The sequence below is a fragment of the Spea bombifrons genome, chromosome 7, assembly GCF_027358695.1.
Source record: "Spea bombifrons isolate aSpeBom1 chromosome 7, aSpeBom1.2.pri, whole genome shotgun sequence".
NCBI classification, from domain to species: Eukaryota; Metazoa; Chordata; class Amphibia; order Anura; family Pelobatidae; genus Spea; species Spea bombifrons.
In genome coordinates, this window is record NC_071093.1 from 26411946 (window position 1) to 26429236 (window position 17291).

Here is a 17291-nt window from a genome sequence, read left to right on the forward strand (position 1 = left end):
TAAGCTGTTGCTATGAAAACTGGCAAGGTTTTGTCAAAGGTTTTTTATGGGATTGATCCCTTAGAGTTACTTCATAGTGGTTTCCAAAAACAACCAGAACAATTTTCTTGATTATATATTATATATACACACACACACATATACATGTATATATACACACATACTAGAAGGACAATCAATCAATCAGACCCACTGCCACAGCAACTTAGACATGCAGTCTGCATTTACAAACATTTGTGAAAAAATGGTGTTTCTGAAGAGCTTGGTGAATTCAAGCATGGTATTGTGATAGGATGCCACTTCTGCAAGTCAATTTGTGAAAATTCATCCCGGTCAACTGTGGTATTATTGTAAAGTGGAAGTTTAGGTACAGCAGAAACTCAGACATGAAGCGGAAGACCTCATAAAGTCACAGAGCGGTATGGGCATACCTGGGAACTCTCGGGGTTTCACCCGGAGATTGCCGGGTGAGCGATGCTCCTCTGGTTCTCCAGGTCAAGACCTGAATCCTCTGGGTCACGGGAGCAGGGTCGTGACACACCCTGCTCCCCGCCCATTTTTCCGTCAGCGGGAACTCCTATTAACGTCGGTGTGCAGTCCTGGCCGTGTCCTGCAAGGGAAGGCTCCGCGTAGCCGGAGCCCAGCAGTTCCCAGATATGGGTATGGGTTATTCTTCAGGGGTTAGGTCCCTTACTTCCAGTGGAAATCTTAAAGCTTCAGCATATCAAGACAATGCTATGGTTTCAATTAGCATGACTGTGTCCAAGCGCATAAAGCAAGGTCCATAAAGACATGGTTGGATGAGTTTGGTGTAGAAGAACTTGACCGGCCTGACCTTAAACCCATCAAACACCTTTGGAATAACGGAGATTGCATGCCAGACCTTCTTGCCCAACATCAGCCTTACCTCACAAATGCTCTACTGTATGAACGGGCAAGAAATCCCACAGAAACGCTCCACAATCTTGTGGAAAGCCAGAAGATTGGAAGCTGTTATGCAAAGGGGGGGGGGCTACATATTAATGTCTCTGTATTTAGGTCCCTGTTGGTGTAAAGGTCAGATGTTTATCACATTATATACAAACTCAGTATTTCACTAGATTTCTTTCCCAGGGTTGTAATCAACAGCCCACTCTGAGTACAGCAATACCCCATTCTGATAAGTTATAGGGTTGTAATAATGAATTATGAATTAAGAAAAATAAAAAAAAACTATTTTCTATTGATAAAATGTGTGGGGGAGTTACCTTGGATGACATTTCTCTCTCTTTTTAATGACAGCTGTCACTGGTGAGAGGTCATCAAGAAGCTGTCATAATGAGCAGCCTGTTCCTGATTGGGTCTGCAGCAGTTTGAAGTGCAGCAGAGCCTTAATGGACAATGGACCATCCAAAAACCTAGAACAGAACTGAAGAGTTGCCGCAAGAGCTTACAGGAAAGTTGTGTTTGAGATTCCACTATACATTTGAAGGGTCACCCCAAGTGAGATTCTGCTGAAGGAAGAGTTTTTGCGTGAGGTGTGTCTAAGGAATGAAAACGTTAAGGTTTGTGCTATCCACTCCCACCTATATGCATGTATACTTTCACTTTATTGCACAATAAAACACTTTTTGTATCGCGAAACCTGACTATTTATAATACCTTTTATTTATTTTAAGATGAAAAATTGCAAAATCTGTATAAATTATGTTAACAGACATCCCCGTTGGCCTTGCATGTTCTATATACTCACAACAGGGCCATGTAATATAAATAAGGTAGTGTTGACCTACGTTTACAAATCTGATGACAGCTGTCCTATGAACAGCGTTTTAAATCTTACATTTTTAACACAAATTTCTGGGGAAACAATACAGATAAAACAGTAAATCTGTAAAACCAAAAAAAAAAAAACAGAATTGCAATTGGCTACTAAAAATTTATATTGTATAATCGCATTATTGGTAAACAAATACAAGGCATACTTGAGATGCTTCTCTAAAGCTGCATTAACAAGAAGCGGCTTTCAGGTACAATTGCTGAGTGACCTCTATTATTGCCACTTTCTTTGTGGTTAGGCTTAGGCTTTTTAACTAGCACATATTTTAAGTATGAGAATCACAACTATGCTTTGATTTGCATCAATAGAGGTGTCAGATTTTTTTGCCAGTGTGACATCACCTGAAGATGTATTGTGTCATAATATTTATAACATATTGCATGCACAGTTGCATTTCGTAACTCTCATTCATGCAGATATATCAGGTATAGATTAACGCATATTAATTAAAAGAATGAAGATGAACAGTGACAATACCCATTTAATATAGCCATATGGACATTACACATTAACGCCTTCCCATTCCTTTAACTCACCTTTCCTAGTCGCTCTCCTGCAATACTTAAACTAGTGTGCCTGTTCCATTCTGTAACAAAGGCACTTTTACCAAATTGGTGTAATCCCCCCGACTCCCTTTAGATTGTAAACTCGTTTGTGGAGGGCTCTTCTCATCTGTTCTGTAATTATTATATACTAGTTATGTCCTGTCTACCCACTGTACAGCGCTACGGAATATGATGGTGCTATTTAAAAACAATAATAATAGTCGAGGGTAGGGGGTGACAAAGCCAACCTTCAATAAAATCACTCCAGAGTTATATATATAAATCAAAAGATTCCTTCTTTATCCAATTAACCCCTGAAATGTTGGGGATCAAAACATATCTGACAGCCATTAAATAAATGTGCTTTCAATACATTGGGCAGCCTAAACAGCACATGCTGCCCTCAGTAATGTATATGAAGAATGTCATGACCTGCATGACCTCGAAATGTCTTCAGGTAATAGAGTACTTGTTACACATACACTTCATGTATACACGTTCATAACAAACTTCACACTGTTGTGTCTGAAACCATAAAGAAAAGCAGCTAATTGTTTAAAGACGGACTTTACACCGACCAACACAGCTCCAAAGTACATTACAGAACCCAGTACAGAAGTATATTGTTTAAAAACAGTAACAGCACCTGTAAGACTTAACCATGGCTAAGTGTATGCCCCGAGCCGTGACAGGGCCTGTGTCAGGGATCGTGCCCCTCCGGATGCCCAGGAAGCGGGCAGTATCTGCCGCCGATTACACGCTTCCAGACTCTGCCTAAGAGGATAATGAGAGATTCACCTTGTGCATCCCCGCCGCTGGTCAGCACAGCGATTGCTTTCCCGGCTCCTGCCATCCGCAGCTTCTCCAGATCGACAGCTGACATTTTGGCGGATTTTCCGAACTCTCGGACCCAGGAATGTGAATGGAGCCCCGGCTGTATTGAAGCGCTCACCGCCTGTCAATGTGTTAAGTAGAATCCGTGTTAAACGTGCTACTTCCTGCGTCCTTCTGTACCTCCTCAAAGACTGGCCTGGGGGGAGGGCACAAGCGCCACTCGGCTTCCGCACCCCACGCTGTCTCTAGCTGAGGGCTCTCCGTGACAATGATTCTTTATTGTGCAGTGTGTGTTATCATTTGTGAAAACAATTGAGCACACAAAATCACAGTGGGGCATTAAACACAATATACCGTATATAAGGAATGATGGAGTATATATGTATAATGACTATATATACTCAATCTCAGTCACCTTACTTGAGGAGTCCAGGTAGATCATTCACCCTGACATTTGGGGGTTGGGGCAAAGAGAAAATGTTAATTACGTAATGTCGGCATTAACCCTTCAACAGCACATTCCAAACGTTAGAAGGGCTGAATGGTTCTTATCTGATGTCAAAATCATGGGAGGTCTGGCACTTTCTGGAAGCAAGCAAAGCCAAGTGGCCTCATTGACCCCCTGCCCCCTCACAGTAACTAACATGCACACTGGCACACATATTTACACACAGTAACAAATAATGGTAACACACATGCTTACATACAGTCCCAGGTATGAACATATTAGATATTATTATAGATAGAAAAGTGTGACATAGCCTGAAGATAACAGAGAATATTATCATTAATATCTATCACCAGATGGAAGGACTATCCCAGAGTTTCTTCAGTCCATACAATGGGTGAATATACACATAACACATGTTTACAAAACTAATATAAAGAAAAACTTCACCTCCAATGACAGAATGGATTCTTTTGGCTTAATGAGGTGGCCGGACTAGCCGAGCAGGTGTGTGAGAGTAACCATTCACTTAACCAAGAGGCAGAGAGAGAGTGACCCAGAGACCCTGGGAATCAGCTCTTCACCAAGAATGGCAATGGCTAGTCGAAAGGGAAAAATACAATGGTGTTCAAAACCAGCTTCGAACAAAATGCTATGAAAATAATAGCTGTTAAGTATATATCATGCACCTCAATGGCACCACATGTGTTATATTGATACCCAGGTTTGCAATTGTATTAAAGTAGGTACGGGTATATCCGTCAACCACATGAGGCACAATTACCCCCCCCCCCCCAAAAAAAAGGCTCAAAGACTGCAGACTAAGGATTGCAGTCAGACTTTTTAACATGTCCATAAATCCCACCTCCTGCCACAGGAGCAAAAACTGCCCATAAATTGGACTTGCTGCTCAGTTCATTAGAGCCCATCCTTGCAGAAGAAGGAGGAGAAAGCAGAGGGTTCATAACCCCTCAGCACTGTCCCTGTCTGGCACTAAAATAGTTGTGTCTCTGGCAGCTCATGCATGCACGGGAATATAACTGCACCACGTCTGCATGTAGTAGCGAGTACAATATGGCTCAGTGCAGTCTTTTTTTTTTTGCGGGTAGGTTGTTTTCACCTTATGTAAAATACACTCATTGGCCACTTTATTAGGTACACCTTGCTAGTACTGGGTTGGACCCCATTTTGCCTTCAGAACTGCCTTCATTCTTCGTGGAATACCGTATTTGCTCGATTATAAGACAAGGTTTTTTCCAGAGCAAATGCTCTTGTAATCGAGGTCATCTTCTAATAAGACCTCAAATGAGGTCTGACTATTAGACTAAGATCCAAATCCCCCGCAGTGCTGCAGGGGACCTGGATCATCCGGTCTGGTAACCTCAGCTGCCGGCACTTACACTAAGTGCCGGCAGCAGCCGAGGTTGCATACGCGCGCACGTTCCGACTGCTGGGATAGCCCGGCCACAGTGGGGAAGCAGAGCCGGTTGGGGAGATTGCTCCAGAAGCAAGACCGGGACTCCGGCGGCACTGTGCCGTCCTGAAGCAGATCCGGTAGACTCACCTCTTCAATTTTCTGGAGGAGGCGGGGCCTAGGGGGTCACACAGCATAATCACGTGGGAGCTGCAGTAAGATGCTGAGGCATCGCCAAGAAAATTTCCTCCACACCATTACACCACCACCAACAGCCTGAACCGTTGATACAAGGCAGGATCCATGCTTTCATGTTGTCTGCGTCAAAGGCAATGTTCTTCCAGTCTTCCATTGTTTAATTTTGGTGAGCCTGTGCAAATTGTAGCCTCAGTTTCCTGTTCTTAGCTAACAGGAGTGCTGCTGTAGCCCATCTGCTTCAAGGCTCGATGGGCTATGCATTCAGAGATGGTATTCTGCATACATTGGTTGTAATGAGTAGGTATTTGAGTTACTGTTGCCATCTCAAACGAGTCTGCCCATTCTCCTCTGACATTAACAAGGCATTTTCATCCACACAACTGCCGCTCACTGCATATTTTCTCTTTTTTGCACTACTCTCTGTAAAGCCTAGAGATTACTGTGTGTGAAAATCCCAGTAGATCAGCACCAACAACCATGCCACATTCAGTCACTCAAATCCCCTTTCTTCTCCATTCTGATGCTCGGTTCGAACTTCAGCAAGTTGTCTTGACTACGTTTATGTGCCTAAATGCATTGAGTTGCTGCCATGTGATTGGCCGATTAGCTATTTGTGTTAACAAGCAATAGAACAGGTACACATAATAAAGTGGCCAGTGAGAATATATTGTGCTTGACTTGTGGTCAGTGGAGTTTGATGGAGCGGCAGGCTATACCTTTGCTTGAAGCAGTACGATGTTAAATATGAATATATAGCTAGTTGTAGCTGAACATGATGATGAAATGTAACATTTTCATTATATATTTTAACAAAAATTGTTTCCATAGTGGAAATTGAGATATGTTTTTTTTAATAAAGCCAATAATTTTGTTCTGTTATAATTGGTATGCTATCTACTTCAGTGTGGAGTTATATATGTTATATTTATATATTAAATGGAGGTTTATGTGTAAACTTACCATAACAATCTAAGAATACTTAGTAATACCTAGACGAGATACAATAGAAACATATGTGTATATTTCTTGTCACCATAAAGTCTACCGTATGGCTACTTTGCCAGTTGTCTTAGAAAATGTCCTGCCTGAAATTAGATTTTATTGACTTCTGATCACAAAAATCTGTATTAAGGTTTGTGGTGATAAACCACATTTAATTTTTGTTCCATCAATTTGGTGAACTGATTGTTTACAATTACATCAGGAGAAAGACTTGGGAGTTGTCATTTTGGATGATTTAAAGAAAAGCATACATGTAGCCAAATTATAATAGGTGCAAGGCAACTAAAGCATATCCCTTAACACAAGTATATAAAAATGCACACACAGACGGGGATTGACTTGCAAATCATATTAAAGGCAACCCAAAATTAAATGAAATACATGTGTCTGTATTTATGTAAATCAGAAAAAAGTCTACCACCATGCATATAATCAGAGGCAAACAGACCAGGTAGGCAAGGTTTCAGCACCTTTGTTTTGCCTTTCTGAACGTATTCTAAGAAAATGAATGAGTGGATTACCGCAGAAAGGGCAACAGAAGCAATAGTGCTGACCCCCAAAGCTTCTGTTAGTTTGATGATACTCACTCCCAAAACAAAGTATTAATATTGTTCAAAAGTTTAGTAAACAGACAAAATCATCCTTAGCAAAGCACAGAAGGGTACCTTAAAATAAGAATACTCCTTGTTACTGGAAGCAAGTAAAAATAATTTGGGAAAATGTAATACTAAAAAACAAAAAAAAAAAAACACATTACACTAGTGGAAACCAGACTGTCCATGAATGTAAACACATGCAAGCAAGAAGTCCAAAAGACGACTTGCACCTCAATGCAGGTGTCTGCACCAATTCCACAATAAATTGTGGAATAAAGCGGCATCCGACTAAAGCAAGGCTCTAGCATCCTCCTACGATTAAGCAACTTGTAAAATGTTAGGTGGCTTTTTTTGTCTCTGTATACAATGTTTTAACATGTCACCCATCTTATGCCATTTTGTTCCTATAATGTCACTAATACTCACCTGCTTCCCTTTATATATAGGCATGGTGGCACGAGCATGCACTTTTTGTGATCTATGGAAAGTGGTTAATGGGAGCCTCAATGTTTTGGAACTCAATATCCTGTTCTAATTAAAAGAGATAGCACACATGATGGTGTGTCTCTTAAATCATGCCTATTGCTATTTTCAGGCATTAGTGTAACACCTTACCTTACTGCTATATTCTGAGCGGTTAGGAATTCCTAACACGGAAATGATCCCTGAACGCTTGTCTGTCACACAAGCGGCCATCTGCGAACACATTTATTAAGTCTGGGTTCAACAATGAACTTGGTGAGCCTCAAATACCATAGAAGCCTATAAAAACAGACCACGGCGCCAGTGCACTTCGAGGCAAAGGCCTAAAGAACACATTGTAAACGTTTCTTTGTATAAACATTATGTACCGGGAAGGGACTTCAGAGTCATTTCTAATTTTTGATTAAATACCATTCGTTAAAATTTTAAGAAAACATTAAATGTTATGTCCAATAGTTTTTATGCCTTGTCTATCTAAGATACTGGGTACATTTCTGAAATATCTTATCTAGTTTACAACAGGAATCTTTGATGGAAATCAGACTCAGGATTTACCAGGGGCAGTAAAGGTACAAAAATGATTTTGACTAAAGAACCGTAACAAGTTATTTAATAATATAATAATTGAACAACAAAAAAAGTCCAGCTATTTTTTTTTTTTGTAAACGCCTTTTAATATCCTTGAAGCCCATTATAAATCTTCTGTACTGATCCTTGCTTCAGCAGCTGTTTCACACCTAAAATACAGAAGGTTGAAGGTTAAGTAATGCTTCAAAGAGGGCATGTCTATAGAGATCATTAGTGTTCACTGAAAAATGGTGGCATATAGTCACATATTCATGTGTGTATAAATATATATATATATATATATATATATATATATATATATATATATACACACACACACACACACACACACACACACAAATGTCCCGTCATTGAAAGGGTATGACAAAACTAGAACTGATAGACTAAGACAAACCAATATTTTAAGTAAAGGAGGTCCTACTCTCATGCTTACAATCTAGAGGATACATGAAACAGAGAGAAAAAGAGAGAGATTTTTTGATAATTTACTATATAGGAGTCACTATAGATTTTTGCAGACAGGGAGAAGGAGGTATAGCATACCATTCCGCTGTTCATCTGTTAACTGTTCTTTGGGGAATTCAACATCAAAAGTGATAATCAGAGAACCCTTGATATTGTTATTGTCAAAATTTGGCAGACCTTCTCCCTTTTTCCAAAGTTTTGCTCCAGGTCTGGTTATCTTGTCACGCACTACGTGAACCTGTAAGTAGAATTAAAATTGGGATATGTGTGACACATATGTGACATACAGCACTATTATACAATAAAACAAGCATGGAGTTTAGTGATATAACATCAGCCTGTAAACACAACCATCAACATTTTTTCATGTATGCAAAATCAAACTAACAAACATTAGTGTCTGGCAGATTATGCTATTTATATTAGGAAGAAATCCTTTGATATTTTATTATGCTGCTCTTTCCTCTATGGAAGCTTTAAGGCTTTGCAGAGTTTGTCATAAATTGACGAATTAATCAGATTAAAACAAACAAAAAAACCCTTTTTGGTTTCTAAGGCTGCCCAAGCTCTGATGATGAAAAGGAATAAAATTGTACGAAAAACACTCAATATTTCTAATTTACAGATTTTTTTTTACCTTGTGGCCATCCAAATGGGAAATATCCATTTCAAATCCAGTAAGTGCTTCAACTAAAGATATAGTTACATTTGTATACAGATCATCTCCTCTTCTTTCAAATATTGGGTGTCTGTTAGGAACATAAAATATATATATTTTTCATTTTGCCTTGAAAAAAGAAGCCCAGTTTCCTTAGCTCTAGATCATAGTTTTGAATGTTGATAATGTGATGAGATAACATAGGGAAAATCTAAATGAGCTGCCTGCAAAAATAGTTGTTTAGCAATATTTAAAATTTTACTTCAACCCAGAAAGCTGCCACCTTCAACGCAGCAGGGCTTAGAGCAGACTGACAATGGTAGGTGTGAAAACCCCCATTGCTATTGAAAGTAGAATTTGAGCCATCAGCGTTTTACATAAAACCAGTGGATTTTCTACTTTAAGAAATCATTGCAGCTCCCCAAACCTTTCCTGTTACTTCATTAACCTGTGATCAACAAACTATCAGGTCAGATGTAAGGGACAAAGAAGAGATATTAATGTCTCCATAGAAAGAAAAATCTAAAAATCTACAACTGCATTTACTTACTTAAGAACTTTGATTTTAAAACGCAAGTCTCCAGGTTCTCCGTCAATATGTGGTTCACCTAATGAATAATACATTCATAAGTAAACTAGGAAAGATAAATAACAATATGGTAATGTTCTACAGGTACAAGGGAAATTATACTCTGTACTTACCTTCTCCGATGAAGGGATACTCCATGCCATCTCGCACTCCTGGTTCAATTTCTACTTCTAGAGTCCGCTCTTCATTTACAAGTCTGGTGGGAGAAAAATAAGCAATTAATAAAAATTGGGGTATGTTGTAAGATAAGAAACAGGAAAGATAATATGTTGGAGTGTAACACATTTTAATTAGTGGTACTTATTGCCAAGCGGTGCGTGTATGCAGTGGACAGGCTTAGGTTCTGTTGCTAATAGCCAACTCTCATTACTACTTTTAGCGTGATCACTAGTATGGCCCAGATAGAAGGCATTTTCAAAATCAGTACAAATAAATAAATATATATATATATATATTTCTTTATTTATTTTGACATTAGCACAAGCTAAGTAAATTTTTTACAGATTGAACTGTGAAAAAGTTTTTTTTTTTGGGGGGGGGCTTTCTGTACATGCATGCAAAAGGACTCTGTTACAGCACCTCCATGTGATGAGCAAAAGCTGGCTGGCAGTGAGGATAACACACACGCAACCTGGGGAGTGAATCCCTCCATGCATTTGTAACAGGATAACTTACAGGGGACACTAAGCTACCATTCCAACATGTTACAAAGAAAACAGTCCTAGTTTCTGTAGAAAAGCCCCAAATTATTTGTGTTACAGTTTCTTACTGCTAAGCCCTAGAAGTAATTGGAAAATAAATATATCCCCACAACATGGGGTAACAATGGAGCTGCTCCTATTGTGTTTTAAACACCTGCATTTTTGTATTTGGACTGTTAGACAATTTTATAAGCTTGCATACAATTTTCACAATTGCCCTTTTTTCCCATCATAGAGATATTTAATGCAAACTGGTTTCAGTTAAACATTCATCTGGACATTGTAGAAATATCTTGTTCAGATCTAGACTGTGCTACCTGCAGAATTAATAAAATAATGACAGGAATCCAATAGGTTGTTTATGGCGGTAATGGTTTAACAAGGAGACATAGGCCAACTACTTTGAATGCAAACGACTTACTTGACGTTGGGACACTCGTCACAGACAACCTCCTGTGTCATCTGAAAGCGTCCTGGACCAAGTTGTGTTGTTCTCATCTCTTGACGACAGTTACATTTACGCTTGCCTGGTGCCTGACGAGCTACAGGCTTATTTCTTACTACCTATGTAGGAGAGAAAACATATAAAGATTAATTTTGACTACGATATTTAAACAGATTAATTGATTATACACGTGCTACATTTTGCCATTTACATATGCTCTTTGTGGGACGGAGGGAAAACCTTCTCTCTTCGTCAAATGGGCATTATGACACTGCCCGTTAAGCTTCAATGCATATGACAACAGTGTGGTCCCTTTTGCAAATATTCTATCCTTTGTTCCACACAGCCTTTGCTTCAATGCATATGACAACAGTGTGGTCCCTTTTGCAAATATTCTAGCCTTTGTTCCACACAGGAGATATATTAATCAGGCCAGAGAAGAGGAGGGCTACCGCAGGGCTGCAGTTTCCACATCAAGTGGATTCTTTATTTTTAGGTTTCCTACAGAGTACTTTAATATGCATTCTTCCTTAGCGAGAGTGTGAAGGATAAAAGAATAGGTTCATATTTAAGCATACCCTATTATATTACCTTTTATTTATAAAGTGCCAACAATTTACGCAGCCCTTCATACAATACATATATTCAAGGGGTATGACAAGGCGAGAATTGACAGACTAAGACAAACCGATACATTAGGTGGTGAGAGCCCTGCTCGCAAGCTTACAATCTTGAGGGAATGGGGTGACAAACATAAGGCACAGAGAAAGGGGGACAGGTAGTGTGCTGGTTGTAACAAGGAAGTTCTAGCAGCTAAGATAGTATGCTTCTAGGAAGAAGTGGCTTTCGAGATGTTTCTTGAATGTTGGGAGGGAGGGTGAAAGCTGAAGGTTCGGTGGAAGTAGGTTCCAGTAATATGGGGCAGCACGAGTGAAGTCTTATACATGGGAAAAGGAAGAGGTGATAAGTGAGGAGGAGAGCCTTAGCCCATGGTAAGAATGCAAAGCTCGAGTAGGGGAGTATTTGCTTATGAAATAAGCGTATGAAGGAGCAGTGTTATGGAGGGCCTTATATGCTAGGATTACATAGAGTAGGGAAGCAGAAGACAAGCGGCGTGCAAGGAAGATAAACCTAGCCTTACATAACAAACACATGTAACATGAAATAAAAAACACAACTGCATATAGAATAAGATGTAGCCACAACATTTACTTACTTCTACAAAGTTCCCCGAATACACTTCTTCTAATGTAACTTCTAAATCAATGATGATGTCACTGCCTCGTGGAATATTCCTGTCCTGCTGTCGTGGATTACCTCCAAACATGAAACCAAAGTCTCCAAAGAAGCTAAGCAAAGCAAGAAAATACAGATAGTTACAAATCTTAATTTCCAACTGCGAAATGTAGCCATAGCTGCAATACACTAATAAACTCAACTAACGATATACATATTGTACAAGATCCAGTGAGAGACACAACGTCTTTGTATAATCTATAGCAATATCTTGTAGTCCCTGATAAAGTAGAAAATTTATCTGTATAAAAATATTAATGTCATCCAATAAAAACTACAAGCTTTCAATAGAATTCTTTTTCAAACCCTTAAACAAGAATCTCCTTTTCTCGATTTATATCACTCACATAAAGAAAATCAGGACTGTCCCAACTAATCTCCGCAGTTACATAAATGGGATTACTGTATTAAAATGTTAGCCTAGTACTGATCAGTCGACTCACTGGGAGAAAATATCCCCATGGGAGCTTTGGTGGCCATCTTTAAGACCTTCTTCTCCATACGCATCATACTGTTTCCTTTTTTCTTCATCAGAAAGCACCTGAAAAAAAGGAAAATAACATCCAGTAAACATCCTTGCTTGCTCAAATATAAGAGTACAATATTCTGTAATACGTCAAAACACAAGGATGTTTAATCACTAACGAACTTATTAGCTGTCATGTGCACTCAGGAAAAAACCTTACCAATTCAGAGCATGAAAATAAATACAAAGTTAAAAAAGGAAAGAAAACTATTAAATTAAAAAAACCGCAGTGATTTCATTTTTAAATACAAGATGCCAAAATAAATAAATACTTGACCAACTCTGCTGATGACAAATGTCCAGGAAAATATAAAGTCAAGAAAAAAAGAAAACAAACCCAGAAACTAACACTTATTATTTGCTAGCAAATATTGGAGAAAGATTAAATAGGATAAAAAAGAGCAAATTACATGAATTTTAGTAATTATTTACTTTGTAGTTTCAGATGAGTGAACAGTGAAAATGTCTCAAAGTGTCTCATAACTGTGACAGTAAGTGGCCATAAAAACAGATCATTGAACCAGAAAAACATTGCTGGCTCGGATCATGGCCATGAAATCCTCTGTGTCTTTTGAAATGCTAAGTTTTGTTTTCTCAAGAGCCTGGGGTGGGAATGTGACATATGCTGGAACCATCGTGAAGATGGCTGCTGATAAACTGTGAAAACCAGAGAAACAGGTCTGTTTATAACTGAATCCTAGTGCCAAGCAGTATTTTGATTTCAGAGGAGCAGGAACTGTAAGAAATGCTGACCGTTAAATGTTATGGTCTTCAAAGCCATCCAATATACAAGGCCCCAGTTTCATACCTAAACTGCAGTCGATCCTTAAAAAAGAAATTACTTACTATTTATTTACTAATTATTCTAATTATTTTGAAATACCAAGATTAAAATACCGTATTTGCTCGATTATAAGACGACCCTGATTATAAGACGACCCCCCAAAATCTGAATATTAAATATTAAAAAAGAAAAAGCCTGCATATAAGACGACCCCAAAGGAAAAAAGTTTTACCAGTAAATGTTAATTCATGTAAACTATTTTTTTTTTAATAAAAGCTATGATTGAGAAAAATATTTTTTTTGTTTTTATTTCTTGTATTTTCCAACCTGTCCCCCAGTTACGCACATCTGCCCCCAGGCTTGCCACTCCAATATGGCACTGTGGCCCATGATATGCCTTTTAACCCTCTATATGCCACTGTGCCCCATGGTATGCCTTTTGACCCCCTATGTGCCACTCTGCCTCCAGAAATGCCTTATACCCCTATATCCCACTCTGGCATTTAGGGGGTTAAAAGGCATATTATGGGGCAGAGTGCCATATAGGGAGGTATAAGGCATTTCAGGAGGCAGAGTGCTCTATTAAATGCCCCCTTAACGCCACTCCAGAAATGCCCCCATTTAACACACACACACACACCCTATACCCCATTTAACTAACACACACACACACACACACACACACACACTCTCTCTCTCTCTCTCTCCTCTCTCACCGGTGCTTCCAGCCGGGGCAGCGGGTTGACGTCGCCTTCCGCTGCAGCCGGAAGGAGGTGTGGCTAGCAGCGGGGGTTTGTCTGCGTCCGTCGCGTATACTTTCCCCGGCGGTCAGAGATCAGAGTTCCCCGCACCGGTGCGGGGAGCTCTGATCTCTGACAGTCGGGGAAGGTCTACGTGACGGACGCAGACAACCCCCGCTGCTAGCCACACCTCCTTCCGGCTGCAGCGGACATTGTCTACGCGGATCGCGTAGACGTCAACCCGCTGCCCCGGCAACACAGCAGGAAGCACCGGTAAGTGTGTGTATGATGGATGGGGGGGGTGAGACAGGAGGATCCAGGTCCCCTGCAGCGGTGCGGGGGATCTGGATCTTAGTCTCCTAATCAGACCTCTATTTGAGGTCTGATTAGAAGACGACCCCGATTAGAAGACGAGGGGTATTTTTCAGAGCATTTGCTCTGAAAAAAACCTCGTCTTATAATCAAGCAAATACGGTATTTGATTATTCCTTTAATAATTCAGATTGAAAATCAGCATCAGGTACATTGTCCTCTTATTAGCAGTTCTTCTGCAAAGCACTAAATCAGAGGGCAAACGTAAAAAAAAAAAGTCACTGAATACGGTACGTAATATGTTTGCAGCTTATCGGAGCAATTTTGCAGAGAGAGATTTTAAAATGTAAAGGCAGCTTCTCTACCAATTTTGCAAAATAACCATGATTTCTCTAATGTACTAATACCTAATCCCTTCCAAGATATAGTTCTTTCAACAATTTACATCACATCCCTTTAACATTTTCTCAGGGACTCAGTTATTCTACAATGCAGTCAACTGACAAAGATCCATAGTGAATAGGGGGGATAAAATCAATAAAAAATATGCTAAAGTGTAAATGGAACAGAACAATAAATGGTTATGATATTTTCAAAAAGGTTTTTGACCAGCATCTTGGTCAATAAGACATCTTTTTATGTCACTATATTTCCTGCATGCCAATAAAGCGATGTTTAAAAAAGATTCCTTGCCTTGTCACACCAAAAACCGCAGCAACATTTAAAAATATCAGCGCCAAGTTTCACTTCTCTTTTAGCCGTTTTGGACGCCATATATATTTTAATACCTCATAGGCAGCACCCAGATCCTGGAATTTTTCTTGCGCTTGAGGATCGTCTGGATTTCGATCAGGATGTAGCTGCAATGCCAACTTACGATATGCCTTTTTTATTTCTTTTACAGTAGCTCCTCGAGACACCCCCAGGATCTTATAAAAGTCACGGCTAGAATGAAGAAAAGATAGATGCATAACAGAACAATCTCGTATTGATCAAATAGCCAAGGAATATTTAAGATTATTTAAGGTTGCTTGTTTTTACCAAGTGTAACTGGATAAAAAGGGTTTATAATGATGAAGCGTCAAAACATTGAATTGAAACATCCTTGAAGATCCTGCCAATTATCAGAGATCCCACTAACAGATTCTATAGCGGTTATGTGTAAATATACAGCAGGCATAATACCAGAGACCGAGTTTGTGAAATAAGGATATGTATAAATGGAGTTCCCAAATGTGATTACGGTATGACCATGGTATGATTACGGCTCCTTCACATTCACAGATCTACTTTGTGACGTGACTCGTCAAACTCCTACAAATTGTTGATGTTACGCTTTTACACCTGTGACTACCGTTTGACGTTTCCCGTCATTTCCTTGATGGGAAGGAAGGGCTCAAACTTAAAGGAAGCTTTATATAAATGTACCGGCTGGGAGGTGATTTGGTGGGGCCCTGATCTAGGCCTGACCCAGCCCAAAAGATCTACCTCTGCGGAACCCACATTTCTTGTTGCTGTTGACACAAGAATAGAGGTCATATATGGCATTAGCAACAACCAATGCTTCCCTGAAATGACCACCTTCAGGACAAAACAATCCCAAATGGAGACACAACCAGCAACACAACAGCCAGTCCTTATTGATCATACAAATGTGCATTTTTTAGGGTTACACTGTGTATAATTTATTTGGACAGATCAATTTGCTGATTAAGAGACTTTAGTGTTCTTGGGCTCCATCTCTTATCCCACCAGCAATTTCAATCATCCAAATACAGTAAAGTAGTCCCTCCTGAGTGACTTTGACTTGTTATGGGTAACGATGAAGCACATCTATTTTTTCTACCGGGTACATTTAATGGTGTTACATAAAGGAGGACTACTCTTGTTCGAAAATGTAGAAAACCCGCAGTTTCCACATCAACAACACAATGTTGCGGCTGAATACTATACACCAGAACTAATCTTTGAATGTAACCCCACCAGGAGAACTGGGAATCCATCTACATCCACTGCTTCATATCATAGATTGAATAAACATCTTCACATACCAATCCTCAAATGTTTTACACCAAAAGAAACATTTTCAGAATTCAAAATAATCACTTACAGCTACATTGATTCATTAAGAGCAGACAATGGGATGGTAGATTTGAAAGTAATAGCTGACAGGTTGCAATCTTTTATATTTCGGTTTGGATATAAGGTTTATATGAGGTTATGCCTGATTATTAATTTTTGAATTGTATTTAATACAATAAGAGAGATGACCCTGATTATCAATAACCTGCCACAGCAGAAACTGATCAGATCATTCCTCACATCCTTACCCAGCAATAGCAATGTCGGCCAGATACACGACAAGGAGGCACAAGCTGCTCACTGATACATAGTTGAACCTCATGGCTCAAAGCTGCCCGGTGTTCGGAAACCTAATGCCGCTGATCCGTTTGAATGTAGATCCTTCACCGCATGAAACCGGTTTCCAGCCCTCAGCAACCGCGTTTCCTATTCACTTCACCAATGACAGAATTTGCAATTACACTTGGATGGTCTGCATTGGAACCGAGGCAGCCAATGAAAAGTTAAAACGTCAACATTCAGCCAGGCAGCAATTCGCCTTTCCTCACTTTGTTACTGTGCATTTCCGGGTGTGCTTATCCAATCAAAAACAAAGACATGGCAAACTAAGGTTTCTACATACACAGCCAATCAGGGCACTCTATGAAGGCGTTTGCCACCGCTCTTTGCTGTCTTCTAAGTGTGTCGCCGAAAAGAATGTATGCATCCACCTTTTTGGTTAGAACAGCTAGCTATATAATAGATATATTTATAGATATAACATTAT

General features: G+C 39.5%; 2 protein-coding genes across 2 annotated transcripts in view; both read right to left on the bottom strand.

The window, feature by feature from the left end:
- The window catches only part of PFKL (phosphofructokinase, liver type), a 36586-nt gene extending 33219 nt beyond the window's left edge, over nt 1–3367 (bottom strand). Inside the window, exon 1 of the mRNA XM_053472165.1 lies at nt 3163–3367. Coding sequence (XP_053328140.1) covers nt 3163–3247 — 85 coding nt within the window. The 5' untranslated portion in view covers nt 3248–3367. The remainder of the gene's footprint in view (nt 1–3162) is intronic.
- Nucleotides 3368–7988: 4621 nt separating this feature from the next.
- On the bottom strand, nt 7989–17005 carry DNAJB11 (DnaJ heat shock protein family (Hsp40) member B11). The gene is made up of 10 exons (XM_053472168.1): nt 16774–17005; nt 15232–15388; nt 12525–12622; nt 12002–12134; nt 10762–10904; nt 9753–9835; nt 9601–9658; nt 9030–9141; nt 8471–8630; nt 7989–8076 (listed from the first exon to the last, which is right to left on the bottom strand). The coding sequence occupies exons 1-10, from the start codon at nt 16845–16847 to the stop codon at nt 8012–8014; spliced, it is 1083 nt and encodes a 360-aa protein (XP_053328143.1). The 5' UTR covers nt 16848–17005; the 3' UTR covers nt 7989–8011.
- Between the last annotated feature and the right edge of the window lie 286 nt (nt 17006–17291).